The sequence below is a fragment of the Strix aluco genome, chromosome 4 (genome assembly GCF_031877795.1).
Source record: "Strix aluco isolate bStrAlu1 chromosome 4, bStrAlu1.hap1, whole genome shotgun sequence".
Lineage (NCBI taxonomy): Eukaryota > Metazoa > Chordata > Aves > Strigiformes > Strigidae > Strix > Strix aluco.
The window spans coordinates 122,293,734-122,311,103 of record NC_133934.1 but is presented as its reverse complement, the minus strand read 5'-3'; the positions used below and the strand labels follow the sequence as shown (position 1 = coordinate 122,311,103).

General features: G+C 45.4%; 1 protein-coding gene across 2 annotated transcripts in view; it reads left to right on the top strand.

Annotated features, from left to right (window-relative positions):
- RTN1 (reticulon 1) overlaps positions 1-17,370 on the top strand; it is a 119,664-nt gene that overhangs the window by 89,168 nt on the left and 13,126 nt on the right. The window contains exon 1 of one of the 2 annotated variants that reach the window (XM_074820905.1): positions 13,408-13,658. The exons of the other annotated variant lie outside the window; for it this stretch is intronic. Within the exon in view, the coding sequence (XP_074677006.1) occupies positions 13,598-13,658 (61 nt within the window). The 5' untranslated portion in view covers positions 13,408-13,597. Of the gene's footprint in view, positions 1-13,407; positions 13,659-17,370 lie in introns of those variants that run through there. 2 annotated transcript variants of the gene reach the window in all.

The window sequence follows — 17,370 nt, the reverse complement described above, 5'->3', positions numbered from 1 at the left end:
ATCTGCACTAGTTTTCCACTCGCCTTCCGGTTCATTCCTACTTGGTCCAAGAATTTAGGTGCACTCCTTTGCCGAGTTACATGTTTTGTAAAACTTGCAGAGCCTTGTCCTCGTGGGCTCAGGGTTGGGAATGGGATACAGGAGACTTTCACCTTCAGGCCATTGCGCCCAGTGGACATTCAATAACTCACTCATCAGTGGCATAGGTAGATCATCTATCACTATTATGATTTGATGTTCATATTTGTAAAAAAGGAAGAAATCCAGGGTTATCACAGTTCATGGTACCAACCAGTACCACCAGGCAATTCCTGTTGGTGGAATGAAAAAAGAAACCAAGCACTAACCAGAGATGAAAACCAAACCAGTGCTTCCCTACTCTCTCCAGGTCCTGCCAGGATGCTGGTACTTGGTACCGCCACAGACTTTGCCTCCAGCCTGTGTGTAAAGGTGTTTGCAGGGCCCTGCCCTGTCTGGGTCTGCTGGCTTGAACCCCCCTTTTAGCAATGAATTTCACAGGCTAGAAAAGACAAGAATGATACTTCTGCCGATACTGCCATTTGCTCATTGCGATTTGCTGGTATAGAGTTGTCTGGGACCTTTGCAGGCTCTGGAAATAGGGTCAGTCCTGGCCTAAGCTAAATCCCTTCATTTTTCCTAATAGATTTCTTTTCATCTCACCTATTTCCCTGTTCAGATGTAGTATCTAACAAACTCAAGTTGATTTGACCTATTCTTTCAATTTTTGCTGTTGTCCCCCTGAAAGCTATCTACTAAACTTAAGTAATAGTTGCACACAGAGCTGTCATTAGGTCATAGGTATTGATATTCAATACAGTATTGATCACAGTATTCAGAAATTCAGCATTCAGGCAGCTACAGAGAACAGCTCCAAATCCATTACATGGAGCTGTGGGGAGAAAATCTCACAAGCACTAAAAGCTCAGGATTTTTAACTCACTAGAGTCTGCAACTATATTTTCTAATTCTAAGTGTGCGTAATTTTTCTTGCCCGGTAGTCAATAAAGAAAAAAAATATCTGCTGGTGAGAAATTCCACTGCCTTTTGGGAGAAGACAGGCTGCTGTAAAACAGATAGATATTTTTCTGAGGGGGGTAAATGCAGGAAGGACATTTTGCATTTGCTCACATAATGGCTGCACATATATCAGCCCTGCCACCTTGCTGGGAGCCAGCAAAAAGCGACCAGGTAGATCCAGCTCAGTTGCTTGAGAGCAGCTGTGTGGAGCGGCTGCGTTCAAGTCGCTGAGTGCAAATTTTGGGTAAGAGGCGGCTCTTACCTGAGGATATATGGTAATTACTCCCAGTGAAACGTGCCTGGCTCAGCAGCAAGATGTATTTGCAGCACGCTTGCAAGATGTTAGGAACTGCATGTTTTATTTGAATGTGGTGATGCCTCAAGATGCTAGTTTAAGGCCAGGAAAACTTTGTGGTTATAGTCAAAAATAAGTTTCTGCTCAAAGGACATGTTGACAAGAGCAACTGACTGACAAACAGACTGACTTCAAGAGACTCACTCCTGAGATCAGAACTAGGTTTGGATCAACAGATAAACCTTCAATTTTCCTAAACAATCAGTATTTCCTAAACCATCCTTGTTTTGGTCTCTCTCTGCAATGCACTCCTCCAAACCATGCTGAAAACATGTTTTTCTTCCATTTATATAACTCCCTTTGTGTGCTGTGCTGCCATTCTCTGTGCTCACACAATCACTACACCAATGTCATCAACAAAAGAACAAAAATCATTTTATTCAGCGCATACTCCATTTCCTCTGAGAATGAGCCCAAGTTCGGTTTCATTCATCTGTGATGCGCTTGGACCCCGTCCCTAAAAACAGCATTAGACCACTAAATATCAGCTATCAACTATCAAAAGGGATTTTTTAAATTTCAGTTTTGTTTTATTTTTAATGATCCATTTGTCTCTTCAGACTCAGGAGCAGGCAGTGCACAGTGAGATAACTGTGATTTGCAGCCGCAGGCTGCCCGCTCCCTCCTCCATGCTTCCATGGAAACATGTGTTGGATGAGGCAAAACAAGGCATAGACTTAAAGTACATGATTTCCAAAATATTTGCTTTTCCTTTCAAGGAGTCCTTTACCTCCTGTTTGTACAAAACTCCGTGTGAGGAGAAAACCCCTTTAGGGAGAGGCAACTTTTTGAGGTGCCTGACTGGTGTTGCTGCAGAGGTTGAAAGCATCTTCCCTGAGCATGTGAACATGCCCGTTTGCTGCTCAGAGGTGAAATGCATGAGGCAGGGCAGGGATGGTGGGTTTTGGAGCTGGTGTCATTATAGCTGTGGCATTTGGGGTCAGGAGAGTTCAGCTTTAATGTAATCCCTTTGTTTTACCTTAATCTCCTCCCTGGAGAGGTGAAGATCATACCCTCCTCTGCACTTCAGGACCCCAAAGATACCCAATTTGCTCATGTAATAGCTCCATGTGTCCACTGGGCAGCCTCTCTTCTTCCTGGGTCGTGGTATAAAACAGATTATTTGCAGTTTGAGGGCAAAACAGTGGAGGACTGGGGAAAGGGCAGCAGCTCACACAGACCTACATGACATAGGCGACATAGGCAGGGCTCAATACAGTTGTTTGGGTGACTGGTATGTTTCGTGTGGGGAATTGATTCAGAAAGAACGAACTTGTAGGAGAAGACGGACCTTAAGCGACAGCCACCAGCTCTTCCTGCACCTCATGCAGCAGTCTCTCGCTAGAAGGGCTCTCACCCCACAGGGACACCAGCTCGCTCTGCTGCTTGGAGGCCAAGCTGGAAACCCGCTGCTGCAGGTATGACTCCACGAGGCCTGATCCTGCTATGGGAGCCAGGTCCTGCTGTGGCAGTCTGGTGTGCAGGGTTTGAGCCTCACACCTGGCAGCTGCAGACCTGGCATCTTCTACTTGACCCCTGTTTGTTGGTGAAAGCGAAAAAAGCCTCTTAGGTGTGGTGCTTCTAATGAGACACTGAGGTGAACGAGTTGCTGGGTGCTACTTCTGCAGAATGTCTTTCCTGCATGGAAAAGAAGTTTATTTTATCCTCTATCACTTGCAAAGCGTTTGAATTTTGAAGGCTGCTTCTGTCTGTGGCAGCCTGAGCACAAAGCAGGGCAGAAACCTTCTTTTCCAAAATAAACCCCAAGCCAAGCCCTTTCGGCTGTAGGTCAGCCTTCCATTTTGGCGTCTGGGAAGCCCATCCATCCCTGGCCTCTTAACAAAGCCCTGTCTCAGGTGTCGAGAGGTAAAAATAAATGTCACTCCACGCTGTCTGATGATTCCACAAGATTCACGTTAATCAGAGCTCTTCATTAATTATTTAGCTTCAGGGAAATGTGCTGAAGGGTTCTGACACTTCAGATGTGCAGAGTAATTGCCACGTTTACTTCCCAGCTAATGGGAAGGCCTAAATAAATTGTCCTGGGCTGAGTGGGTATGTGTGGGTGGGCAAGGGAGGGGAGGCCAGGACCTTCCTGCCCTTCCCTGTGGTTTCATCCTTATCCCGGAGCCCACAGAGCTTCACTGTGTCTCAAGGGGCTGAGGATTGTCCCCCTGTGTGTCAGCACGGGCTGGGCGTGTCACAACGCTCAGCCACGGCCACCTCCATCATCCCCTCTGTGCACCCCTATAAGCAGCCTGTCTCTGTGCATCACACTCCTCGAGCCAGCACGGGGGCTGCTGGTTAGTTTACTCTGAGTTGCCAGAGCAGGATTGAACCCCGTGTTGCAAGCAGTGCGGAGCTGCACCCTGCACGCAGGGCTGTGCTCCTCCCCGGTTGCTGAAGCACGTGGTGAGAAGCAGCATCTCTCTCTGCTCCAAAATACGTAGGTCTCACTGCAGGTTTGCAACCTGAGGAAAACAAACAAATGCAGAGCAGTGTGGCTATATTTATCTGAAACTTAGAAGCTGTGGTTCACAGGAAACTTTGATCACTTTAAATGTCAGGCAACGTGGGAAAAAAAAAGGAGAAAAAAAAGCACAGTTTAAAAGCAAATGTTTTGGAAAAGGTAAGAGCTTCTGCTTCCAAAATGAAGTACGATCCCTTCTCTTCTGGCCCCCAGTACTAGACATCCTGATCTAGAGGGCTGATGTCTCTCAGCTCCAAGCTGGGGGTACTCAGGCTGAGGTTTCCAAAGCCTAGACCTGCAGGTGCTGAGGACCAGCAGGACTGAGGGACCTGCCTGGCATTCAGCAAAAGCTGATCATGGCTACTGTACCTGTGAGAGGTGAGGTTCAACCAAAACAAAACATGGCCTTTGGATTTGGGGTTTCGGTTTGTTTTGTTTGCACATACAATGATTGTGGTTTTCTTGAGGTTATTATAATTTAAAATTAATGTCATGCCATTATGTTTTATCTCTGATTCTTTCACAATAAATTAATTTTAAGTATCTGGCATATGAAATGCAAGAGCCTTAGATTGGACACAGAGATATCATTTGTGCTTCTGGTCCCTGGATGTTTTTATGAAGAATGAAATATCTGCTATAGTACAAAGGGGTATTTGGTGGTACCTGTCTCAGTCAGGGAGTTTCAGCAAAGCCCCATGTACTTAAATGTTTGCAAGGAGTGAAACACTTGGGGAAAACAGTTCAGAAATCCCAACAGACCTTTTGCAATGCTTGCCCAGACCTATTTTACGATTCTCTTTGGAATTCTCTAGTTTCTGCAAAAGCCAAACCTGTTGCGAGGGAATTCACTATTCATGCAGAAAATATCATATGCTGTCCTTCCACCTCACATTGTTCATGTGCAGTGCTCTGGGATAACAGCTATTTCTGTATCTCTGCAAATCTACACTGTTACTCTGAAATTACTGCTACTTCTACCATATCCACATACCATTGATTGTTGAAGCAAAGTGTTAAAGGTACTGTGATCTCAGGAAGACATTTTCCCTTGTCCAGTTTTGTCCAGTGAACTTTCATGCTGCTTATTATTTGATAAAGATGACAAAATAATTCCATTTTACATATATACTTTCAAACTCACTGTATACCTCTTATTATATATTCACACTCGTCCCAAAGGAGAGGACTATCATTCCTTTGTGGAAGCAATCAGGAAAATGTGGTTTATGGTGTTTAATGGTATCATCAGGGAAATCTGAATTCCTTAGGCCTTTTAGTTTGGTTTTCTAAATGTGAAGTAGTTTTGCTGATCTATCTTTAATCCTTCAGCCTTAAGAATGGGAAATGAAATTGTCTCTTCTCAGATACTCAACGTCAGCATCCAAATCAGGACTTTCTCATTGTATGCAGAGAGGGGGAGCAAGGAAACATGTTATTCAAGTACTCAGAGGTGGAATCTGTTTTTCAGAGAGAAACCCATTTCCATAAATTCAGTAGGTTTAACTGGGTTCTGCATTTTTTTCTTCTCCTTTTCCTCATTTTGCATCAGTATGCACAAGATACCTAGTTTTAGGGATGACTGATGTTAAGTTCCTAATGAGCTGGCTCCAGGGTGTGGATTTTCATTGCATATTTTGCTGATTTGATGCTGGAAGCTTGCTTGACCTTGCTTATGGTATCTTCTATAAGATATGTACTTATAATCCATCCTTTCCTTTTCCCTCTCCCCCTTGTGAGGGGGCGTGCTGGGGCAGGGCCAGCCCCTCCAGTACTCAAACCATCACTGCTTTTCTGTGTAACTCTTCTTCCAGCCAATGTCCTAAAATGCCCCACAAAACCATTTTCCCTGCTCATTTCCCCAGCAAACACAACTCTGACCACTTCCCAGGCAGCACTTCTGGCACATCATTTCTTGATCTAACTCTTCTAATTACCCCAGAGGCCCATAATAACATTTAAAAATCAGAGTGCTGCTTCACTGTCCAAAGCATTTTTCTAGCCAGTGCTCATATTGGCTCTCACCAGAGCCTTGCTCATATTCTGTCTTTGCTTTCCTCCTCCCACAGCCTTGCACTGAAATACCTGTCTTACACACTGGTATTTTATGTCCTCCATTTCTCCTTTTGTTTTGTTTGGTTTTTTTCCCTTGGACAGTCCTAATGCACTCCTCATTCATCAGCCTTTTGTGCCACGTGGCACTGTTAGCACTGCTGCAGTAAGCAGCCATGCTCTCTGCCTCCTCCATCACCTTTGCAAGTGCTGTAGGATTGCATTTGCCCAGGACAGGAGCGGCTGCTTTCTAACTTGCTCCTGCCTGCCCTGTCTCCCCTTCCTCTGCAACCTTGGCCAAGATTTCTTCCATATTAGCAGCTGACTTCCCAGTCTTAGAATGATCCAGAGCTGTGGCTCAGCAAGTGCCATCCCTCCCTTTGTAGAGAGCATTTTGGTACCCAGGTGTCTTGCATCCATGGAGCGGGCGGTTGTGGCTATTGCATCCAGCAGTGTATTAGTGATCTGTTGCTGTTTTCTGGGGAAAGCTGGGGTTGCCATGACAATTGTCTGTTGGTCGAGCTGGTGCGTGCTTGGCCACAGCATCCTCACACCTCCGTCACTAATGCGTTTATCCTCCCAGCCCCCTGCGTAGTGGGGGCAGTGGTGGGGGATGCAAAGGTGTCCATGCTGAGGTGCTTGAAGCAGCTCTCCAGCATAGTGCAGAGGGGTGAGCAGCTCAGGGCCTGCTGGGTGGCTCCCTTCCCCAAAGAAAATTACTTTTTTTTGGAATGGGGGCTGGGGAAAGGGGCCTGGTCTTCAGTAAGTCACTCTGCACTTTCTCCCACCTGCCTGGTTTGGGCTGGCAAGAGGAGTGCTGGGTACAGGGGGAGAGGAGTCAGCAGAAACGCTGCAAACCAGAGCCCATTTGCAAGCACCCCTGGCTGCCTTTGAGAATCCCAGCCTGAATTAAGGGCTTGTGGCACTGCTGCAAATGAAACATCAGTCTCCTGAGCCTCTGCCTGCAGGCTGTTGGTTTAATTTTGTAGTTGCATTTTGCACTTGGACAGAACATCCCAGCCCCTGCATCGGCACCTGGAGCTTCAAAACTTGGGTCTGGTCCCAGTAGGGCAGGAGCGAGGGACAGCCCCTGTAAACTGGAAGCAAGGCTTCTGGCATTTCTGTGGGCACATCTTTCCTGGGACTGCATCAGAGCTGCCTCAGCCCAGCACCCGGGTGTGCAGAGGAGCGAAGGGCAGGACTTCACCAGGCAGGACCTGCCAAGTGCTGCTGTGCGGCAGAGCTGCGTTGGTGTGGCATTTTGCCTGGGCTCGCAGCAGGGCTGCCTGCCTGGGGCATGGCGCTCACTTTGCACCACTGTCCCGCATGCCTGCGTGCTTGTATTGGTGTGGTTCCTGCTCACACTCTTTATTTCTGCCTCTTACTGCCTCCTCCTGCCAGCAAAGCAGCTCGGAGGGGCTGTGCCTGCCCTGCAGGGTGCCAGCAACACAGGGGGAGAGCCAGTGACATGAGCTGCTCCGGGGCCACGTCCTCTGCTCCCAGTGCAGGACCTTTCCCAGGCAGGGACAGGATCCCTGGTGGCTTGTGACACACCCACGTGGCAAAGTCCAGGCCTCGTTTCCCCAGCTCAGGCACTGGCCACCAGACCTTGCTTTAAGAATTTGCTAAAAGTGTGTCTTCTTCATCTCTTCTGGGCATACTTGGCCAAAGAGGAGACTCCTCTGTCCCCCAGCATCCTTGCACAGCACCAGGCAGGATTACACCATTTCTAAGAGCAGTGCAGTCCCAATTCATCTTTACCATCTTGCTTGATCTCCACTTGCCCAAGAATGACAGCCAGTAACACCAGCCGGCAAGTTGTATTGCAAAAATGAGTGAGGCTCCTTTGCTAGAGCAGCAGATGTTGTGCTGGGTGCTGCAGAAATAAAGCTTAAAAAGCAGAAGATGCCCCAAATTTAAACAGACCATGCAAACCCAGAGACCTAAGAGAGATGATTCCCAAGGTCAGGGAAGGAAGCCTGTGGCATATGTGAGGACTGAACATAGATCTCCCAAAGCCCAGCCACGCTGTGGTCTCAAGACTGTCTTTTCTTTTGTCTTCCAGTCCATTAGGAAGATCAGTTAATAAAATGGAATTAATAATGCCAGCTGCAGCACCAGCAATGCTGTAAGAGAGAAAAATTTAGCAGCACAGACTTAAAAGCGGCAGGCTGGAAAATGGGGGTAGGCTGCAAGCACCATAAGAGTCCGCTGTAATGAGTTTTAGGGTCTCATCAGCTTTACTGATCAAATCTTAAAGGAGGAGTGAAGATGTACCAACTACCTCCCCCAGAGGAGAGAAACACCCAATTTTAAGGTTCCCAGCAATTGAAAAAAGTAGTCCCACTGGAAAGAATCAAAAGACTTTTCTAGGTCAATGGCAGGAATAGAGCCTTCATTTCTATGATCCTCACGGTTCAAAAATAACATTAAAGAACCAAGAGAAATTAACCACTGCTGAAGAGCCAGGAGTAAATCAAAACTGATTCTTATGTGTTAGACGTTCTGTTGCCTACAGTAGTCACTGAGCTCAAATGGCACTGCAGAAGTGCCAGCCATCTCTGGGATGGCCACTGAAGAGGATCTGTGCCAGGTTCACTGAGGGACTGCACATCAGCGGATCAAAATCCAAAATAGAAATTTGTTTCTTAACAATAGCACCAAATCTAAAGACTTCCCTTGAAATGGCTCGTTAACTACTATTCAAGGAAAGACCACCTCATTCCCAGGCATGAAAGCAAGTGCGAAGTGTGTCTCACCTGATTCTTTCACCCACTTGTTTGACTCATGTCACATGGTTGTTGCCAAAGGCCTTACGATAACCTCAGTCTTTGAGCAAAAATGGGCATGGACAACAGTTCTGCTGAGCAGAAAGTAAAACAGGCAGCAGAGCAGAAGTTTAGCAACACATCTCAAAACACACTTCTCGTCCTTTGAATAACCCAAATATTTTGATTGATGATTTGAAAAAAACCCTCATAAACCCAGGCATTTCAAGACTGCTAAAAGAAATTGCAGGGAAGCTGGAACATTATGTGACATGCAGAGACATGGGTTTCTTTTGTTCTGAGTATTTGGCTCCGGACTTAAATTGCACCAGTTTAAGACCATATTGTCTTTTTTACCAGCTTATTGATTCCTTTTGTTGTCTAAAGACCTGAGAAAAAAACTAATTCATCACTGCCTTAAGTCTACTAAGAGAAAATACCAAAGACCTGGGACAAAAGACAGCAAGGCCAGAGCTGTCTATGTACCACCTAGACTGTGGATATGATGGACCTGCAATAGCCGTCAGCATCTCCCAGCTCATGGCCTTTCACCTGAGCTGTCTCAGAGCGATTCTGCAGCCCAGAAAATGTGCTGTGCAAGAATGAGTGCAAGACAGCAGGAAGGATGAGAGCAGAGCCAGGATCTGGCCCATCCCTCTGCTATTGACAGCCTCCTCATGAAAATGTAATTGCTGGCTGCCCTTGGCATGGAGTACTCAGGCAAAAATTCCCCATTGCTCTTCAGAGCTTTGGAACATATTAATGCAACTTTTAAAATAGCATCCCCTCTATTTTTGTTGCTAATACTAAGAACAAATTAGCTTAGAAGAAAAACCCAATGATCTCCCTTAATGCTATTGTTCTCCTAAAGTGCTAAATGTCAGGATCTTACAGCACCACGTTGCAGATCTGGCACTGCCCTCAATGTGTCCCACGTTGTGTTGACGCGGAGCGATGCAGAGCGCTGTTCTGGAAAACATAATGAGTCCAAAGTGTCTTCAAAGTCACTGCACTTAGAGCAGAACTGGCGATGGTTTCAGCTCTATCTTTGAATTTATTATCATTAAACATTCTTTGAAACCAATGCTGATTTCCACCTTGCCCTCCAGCAGGACTGTTAAGGGACAGCCCTGAAGTTTAGGGCCATGTGTGATCCTTTCCATGGTAGAACAGTGGGTACTTCTGAGATCTTACGGACTGTTATGTCAATTCAAGTAAATTTACCTAAAAAGCCTTAAATTTTGCTAACTCTGACTTCATCAGAGCTCATCAGCAGTGCACTGGCAGGCTGGGTCACTGGGGAAGTGGGAGGACCTTTGGAGGGAAGCAAGGTAGGGCTGGAGAGCTAGTCCTGATGGGCTTGTTGTGTCCCTGTAAGCAGCACAACCCTGGTGACCCACACACCGTGGCAGGGTGCCCATGTCCTTTGCTGAGCTGCAATCTGCACCTCATCCAGCAATCCCTGCTGACATTGGAGGGATGGAAAGAAATGAGGCAGACAGCAATACCCTACTCCTGTGTTAACTTGGCCAGAGGTTTCCCTCACTGGGAGGTTTGGATGGGCTATAAACAATCAGGTACTTTATTTTGCCGAGTCCTTGCCCCACACATCCTACATACATGGGTCGTTGTCTCCAGCAGAGCTACTTAACAGGCAAATACTGATGAATCCACTTGGTTTGTGCCTGTGCCATCAATATTGAGCTTTAGATGACCTCACTACAAAATCTTAAGATCTGTAATTGTTTCAGTAACATCCTGCAGCAGAAGGAGCCTTCACATGGACAGTGTTGTGAAGGGAAGGGAAGTAAATTCCACTTACTGCTTTTAATCCTGCTTCTATTCATGATCACAGGAAAATGCTCCTTCAACACTGCAGTATCCTGTGGTAGATGCCAAGATCTCTGACCTCTGCATGTCTCACCCCTTTAAGATCCAGGCAGTGCTATGCTTATTTGTGCCTTCCAATCTGCTCAGTAAATGTTTAGTTGGTGGTCCTGGTTTAGTTCTGTAGCAAAGAAGTAGTTCTCACTCTCAGTCTATTGATGGCCAACTGCTTGGTCCTAATTCTGGCTCACTGCTTACTGAATGCATAATTTAAATTCTCATTGTAGAAATGCATTTTTTATCAATTGCCATTTTAGTCCTGGATCCATCCCAGTGCTGATTGGGATTTTTTTAAACTTTTTGTGCACATCTATGTAGACACACATACAGTGTTAATTGCAGGTGCTGCCTCTGTCCCTCACCTGACTCAGCTCCTGGGATAAGTGAGTTCATGCTGGAACACCTTCTTAGCCCATTCTCATTTCCTAAGTATGTTCATCTCACGGTTCCAGTTCAGTTCTGTTTCTGACACAAATGCATTGTTCTTGTTACTGGTGGTAAAGTGATGGGTTCTGGTGCCCATGAATTAAAATAGCTCTGAAAGTGGCATGGGACAGCCCAACCACATAGGCCAGGTCTGAAGAGACACTTTTCCAAAGGGATGTAAGAATTTAAGCGGGAAAACTGATGGTATGGTTCATTTTAGTAACCTGGGGAAGGAGATGGAGACCTGAAGTCTGGGGCAAGAAAAAGCCCTACCAGCAATGAAGGAAAGGAGATATCATCACTGTTTCATACAACACTGGGATGTTAAATGTACATGGACCACTCTTCTGTCCAAAAGGAATTTGTCTTTTATACCTGAGAACTGTGGGTTACAGTGAGACTAAGCAGAGATTTTGTGTCTTCTCGCTGCTGTGTTGCTGGTGGTACGTGCCCAGTAGCCATGAGTTTCACTGATGCACTAAGTTTGAGGTCTCTTCAGCTTTTTTTCAGGGACTCCAGGATTTAGGAGTATCATGTGAATGATGGCTGTTTTATATACACTGCTTATAAATACCTCGTATTCTGGATTGGTGCTGGGAACCCCATTGCAGAGCTGCAACCAATGTGCAGGGCAAAATGTATCAATAGGGATATTTTCTGCTCTTGCAAAGAGTCTAAACCACAAAATGTATCAATAGGGATATTTTCTGCTCTTGCAAAGGGTCTAAACCAATCAGTCCATGCTGAGAAATCATCCATTGCCAACCTGTTTCTTTCATTTTTTAACAAAGCCAGGAAGAACACAAAATCAAGACTTGTAACATTGTTTGTAGATTATTTCATCTTACTATATGCAATGACAATTAAAGCCAGTTCTGCACCAATTAGTTAATTATTTCCCTGTTAGGGGACTGAAGATGCTGGATTCAAGCCTAAGCAAGTCTTTTGGGGGATTTCAAAGCCAGTTTTGAAACATGAACAATAGTTGTTGGCCTCTGTATCCCAGCAGAGTTTCCTAGGTAAAGGTTAAGATCACACTGTGGTGAATCTCTCCTTAATTTTTGGCTTTCTTCTCTGAGATGAGTTACCTGAGGGAAGTATAAGTGACCTACTACTGCCAGTTGGAGGAGATCTCTGTTAACTCAGGCATTAAAAACCATTTGGTTTTGGAGCTAAAAGAGCAGAGAGGTTCAAATTCTGTTCCCCATGTTGATGTGTACGTGACCCACTGTGTCTGTGCTGGTGTCTGTTTCCATTTAAAAAAGATAAAACTCAGTATAACATGTCTGAAGTAAAATTATTTCATAAACTATCATGATCTAAAAGATTAAATACAGCCTCAGAGCTGAGGGGTCCCCAGTTAGGATTGTTCTGCCAGTGATGACTGGGCCAAGTCTGATATGCTGTATCTCAGGTCACTCCTCAGTGAGATGGGGTGACTTTTGGGAGAGTTTCTGTGTGATTAATAGTCATCCCACTCACCAAAATCTGAAAAGGCAAATAGGTTGGGTGGATGTAAAGCGTTTTCTTTCCAAGTATTTACCAAGTACTGTGTGGCCATTGCTTAGTTATGACATCTCTGCAAGGTTACTTATAGTGGTTTATTGATGGGGAAACTGAGGCAAGGGCAGTGTCTTACCCGGGGGAGCAGTGTCAAGGCTGGTGTTAAAATTGAGCCATTAATGAGCTCACAGTTACTACTGAGAGCACACACTTTTTCACAAATTGTCCTGTATACCTGCACTCTTGCACCTCAAATCCTGGTTTATGCAGCGTTTTGAGCAGTGAGAGGAGGCAGCGCTCATACCCCGCACACCCTAACCCAGGTGCAGCCTGCAGTGCTCGGTCTCCCGGTGTAGCAGGGCTTGGCATGAGGGCCTGGGGGGCCATGTGGGTCACCCTGTGCCTGCGGGTGCTCGTGCTTGCTGGGGGAGAAGGATGATCTCCCGTGGTGTGGGTACTCTGCTATTTTCTTCTGTTTCTGGAATAGTTTTGCAAAAAATAGCAAAATGGGGGTTGCTCTGTTGGGGTGGGATCCTGACCTTGGTTTTCTCCTGCCTGCTCCCTGACCTCACCCGTCTGGGCAGAGGAGAGGGGGGGCATCAAAAACTGGAGGGGTTGGTTAAAGTTTGCCCCTCTCAAAAAAATGAAGAAAACACCAGATTTCATCACTCAAGAAATTTCTGGAACATGAATAGTCACAACCATACAGCCACATAGGAAACACTGCTCCCCCCCTAACCCCCCCTCCACCCACACCCAATTTGTTTTTATTTCTTTGCCATCAGGTTGCCTTAACCATTTCGATGGCTTAGGAGGCTAAGCCGCCGAGCGCAAGCTTTTGATTTGAAAGGGGACTGCATCCCCTTTTCAAAGGAGCCTGCTCCCTAGGGCAACCACATCACACTGCTGATTTGCTGCAGTGGAGACCGCAGCGCGTACAATATGCCCTCCCCCCTCCGCCTGTGCTGCTTACAGCATCAGTCCGGAGCCGAGCGGGGAGACGGGAGCGATACCCGCTAACCCACCCATGCTCGGGAATGCCTGACTGGTAACGCAGTGCCTCCGACGAAAGGACCGGCAATTCCTCAGCTCTCCGAGATGCAAGCCAGTGCCGATTCCACCAAGATGGACTGTCTTTGGAGCAACTGGAAATGTCAGGGTATTCTATCTATTCTAGTGTTGCATGCTAGAAGGACTGCATGTCAGAGGAGGCAAAGGCAGGATCCATCCATTTTTGCATTGTTCACCTGTGGGCCTTTGCATGCTGTTTTCTCTCCCTCCCCGTGAAGCTTTTCTTTGGGGGTAATTTAAGAAAGAAAGATAAAAAGCCCTTAATTCTGTTCTTTGAATGTATTTCTCCCATCTCCAGCTGTCTCACCCTGAAAGCATCCAGGATACAGGACCTTCCTTCCCACCTTACAGCTCATTCCCGAAGCATCCACCCTTGCTGTTAGCGGTGTCATTCCTCATCCCTGACTCTCTCTGTCGGGTTGCTGCTGCCATGATTTCATACCTTTTGGGCTTTAGGAAAGCCGGGTGATGGTGAATTTGTGCCTGCTCGGGCTCGCGAGGGTTCGAGGCGGTTGCGTTGGGCACCTCGGTGCATCCTGCCCACGGACACACCCATAGCAAGGGCTTAGCCTAGCGTCGACACAAAGAAAACGCAGCTTCGGCAAGAAGTGCGATAGCACCAAGGCGGCTACGGCATTGCCACCCACTTCGTACTTTGCTGTAGGATTGCTTTAAAAAAAAAAAAATGTAATCCCATCGCTGTGTTTTCGAGCACTCCTCTGAGTTGTTTGGGGGCAAAATATTGTGATGATGTTGTCTTGCTGCTGAGTAGGTGAGGGGAACAATAGCATCTCCCTTTTGGGCTTATTTTCAGCTTTTTTGAGCGGGTCGGTGTCTGCGCTGGGTGGGGCTGGCTACCTTCCCGGGCGCCTCGGACAGCTTTTCAGCCATTTTTAGTCGGCTTCACACTTCCCAGCCAGCATCCAGCCTTTGTTTTGATAAAAGACAGTCTCTGTGACGCTGCTCGGTGGGCAGATTAGAGGGAGAAAAGCTAGCGGCTGATCCTGCCGGGCAGGCTGCTGTCTGCTTTGGGCAGGCTTTGTTTGAATGTATTTTTTAATTTTAAGGTGCATGTTTATGCTGAATGGACTGTACGTGATGTTGATGGTCATAACAGGGTCCCTGGGAGAGAGATTGCTCTACAGCATCATCTTATTAAAGGGTCTAGGATGCTTGCAGACATAGTTTCATAAACGCAGCTCAATGTAACAGAAGCCAGAAAACCTTCCTGAAGTATTTTTTGGAGAGGGGAGGGCAGAGGGAGATCTTTCAGACAGACACTTGTCTCTAGGGAGCTTGATATTTTTGCAATCTGAATTCAGCAACTAATTTTATTTACAGTTGGAGGATTTTTTTAAGGAAGATGAGTAGCTGGGAAGTAAACAGACGCACCTGTTAAATGCCAGCCTCCAGCAGCCCCGCTTTCCATCCCTTCATCAAGGGCTAGGGTTTTCTATAGAATTGCGTGATTCATTAAGCTTATATAGGAGAGCCACAACCGAACTTCAGGGTCTTTTCATCTGAGCGTTGCAGATAAACTTCCTTGTTAGGTGGGGTTTGGGTTTTTTGTTTGTTTTGTTTCCAAAAAGGCTCAATATTTTGCTGATTCTTATAAAAACATTAATTTGCTGAGTCAGATTGCTGAACCACCTGTATTTAGAGGCAAACTAAATATTTTCTGTCTCTATCAGAAAAAGTAGTATTTTTTCATAAATTAAAAAAGGGGCAAATAACAAAGGGCATGCTGCTCTTGTTTAGTTAATAATTAATAGTGATAGTGGGCTTTCTCCTTCTGTGCTCTCCTTTTTGAAACCATGAGGTAGATTTGCTGAAAATTAAATGACACAATATGTCCCATGCTGATTTGAAAAAAAAAAAAACAGATCTGAAAAAATCAACGCAGCTAAAATAAATCACTTGCCTCACTTCCACATCATTTGCATATATTTTTCTTGGGTTGTGCTTTATGATTCAAAAATGATCCTGCAGAAAACATGAAATAGTCATAGAATATTATTTCTGTCGGCAAAATTCTTTGATCAGTCCCAGATAAAATAAAAGGAATTTAGAATTCAGAAGAATGAAGAGTAAAGACTTGATTCATTGATTCTTTTAATATCTATTATTCATGGAGTCTCTGTCTCAACCCAGAATATCAGTTTCATGTAAACCTGGAGTTGTATAATTTTGCCAGCTTCATTATCAATGGAATTATGGTTCCTCTTTGTAAACTCTGGAATATGTCTGTGAACATAACATTTGCAAACCTCAGTAAATGCAGACCATATTTTTACTGAAATTATGGAGATATGACATTGAAGTTAACATAAGTTTTAATTAATAAATAGTCAAGCCTGCAACTAGGTGTACCATTGGTTTGCCCCTATAGTACTTATAATTGGTGTAAAATTGGGTGGGGATCTTGAGAAGCTGCAGAGGCACTTGGAGAAGCTTTGGCTTTGCCCCACTAAATTGACGTACTGTTACTGTCCTTGCAATGAAGCAATTGATGCTGCTACATAGGTTTGGAAATATTGCAATGTGTTTTACCTACCCATCCTGCAGGTACAGCATGATTATGTCAATGGTAGGTCATGATACAGCCCCTCAGGGGAGTGGGAGAGTAATTCGCCCCTGCTGGGCATATGCTTAATTCAAAATATTATCATAGGCAACTTTGGGGAATTGCAGCCAGCTTCCACACCCAAGTCATCTTTTGCACTGGAAGGCAAACTGAAGTAGCCTTGGATGGAGCCATGCATAATGCATGAGTGTGCAGAGAAATGTCTTTGACTGGGCAAGCTGGTTGATGTGGGCCTTCGCGCAGCAACCTATGGCCAGTGCCAGCTGCGTGATGCATTGCAGTGTGCACTGTCCAGAGGGGAGCTGCTGGATGAGGCTCAGGTGGTGGAGCAGGTCTCTGGGCCTTCCCCAGGGACTTGGCCCAGCTCAGCAGAACTCATCCTCATGCCTTGCTGAAGAGGTCTCTCTGGATTAGGAAGGTCTTTGCACCCCAACTTGGTGGAGCTGTTTGATGTCATTACAGTGGTCCCCATGAGTATTCCCTCTTTCACCATTTCTTCTACGTGCCAGCTCTTGGGTGGTCATAAATGACATGCTTGTTCCTGCAGCTTCAACCTCCTGCAAGACTTATTAAAAAAGAAAAAGGCCTGTTTCTATGAACCATTCATAGAAATTATCTTAAATATTATCCACTTTATGATTATAACTTAATGTAGAAAAGGACTGCAGACTTCATCAAATACATCTAGCTGACATAACTCCACTGGGACTGCAGTTATTGAGTAGCATTTTCTTGGCAGCTGTTTCCAGAGAACCAGCTTTCGTGCTTTGATTGATACATCAATTGGTTTCCAAAGGGTGCTGAGAAGCTGCACCAACTATTCATGACAACATTCCCCACTTTAAGACTGATAAAGAAATTCAGTGGCAATAATATGGATGCATGCTATTAATCTATAATTTTATTGGCAGTTCTGAAGCCTGTCTAATTAGAATTATTATCATGAGAATGTAACTTCGGCTGGTTGGTACCTTCAGTGCTTTCCTGAAAATATTGTGGGCTGAACTCTCAGCTGGGATCCACTTGTCTTGCTCAAATGAGCTCTTCCTATTTTCAGCAGCCAAAGATCTGTCCCAGTAGTTGATTCTTATGTTGGACCTTGATAGAGCTAAAGGAACTTGGAACCAAGTCATCCCCTGATGTAACCAATTTAGTTAATAGATACACAAAACTACACTAACTTATGAGGAATTGACTTCCTAATTTCACCATTGAT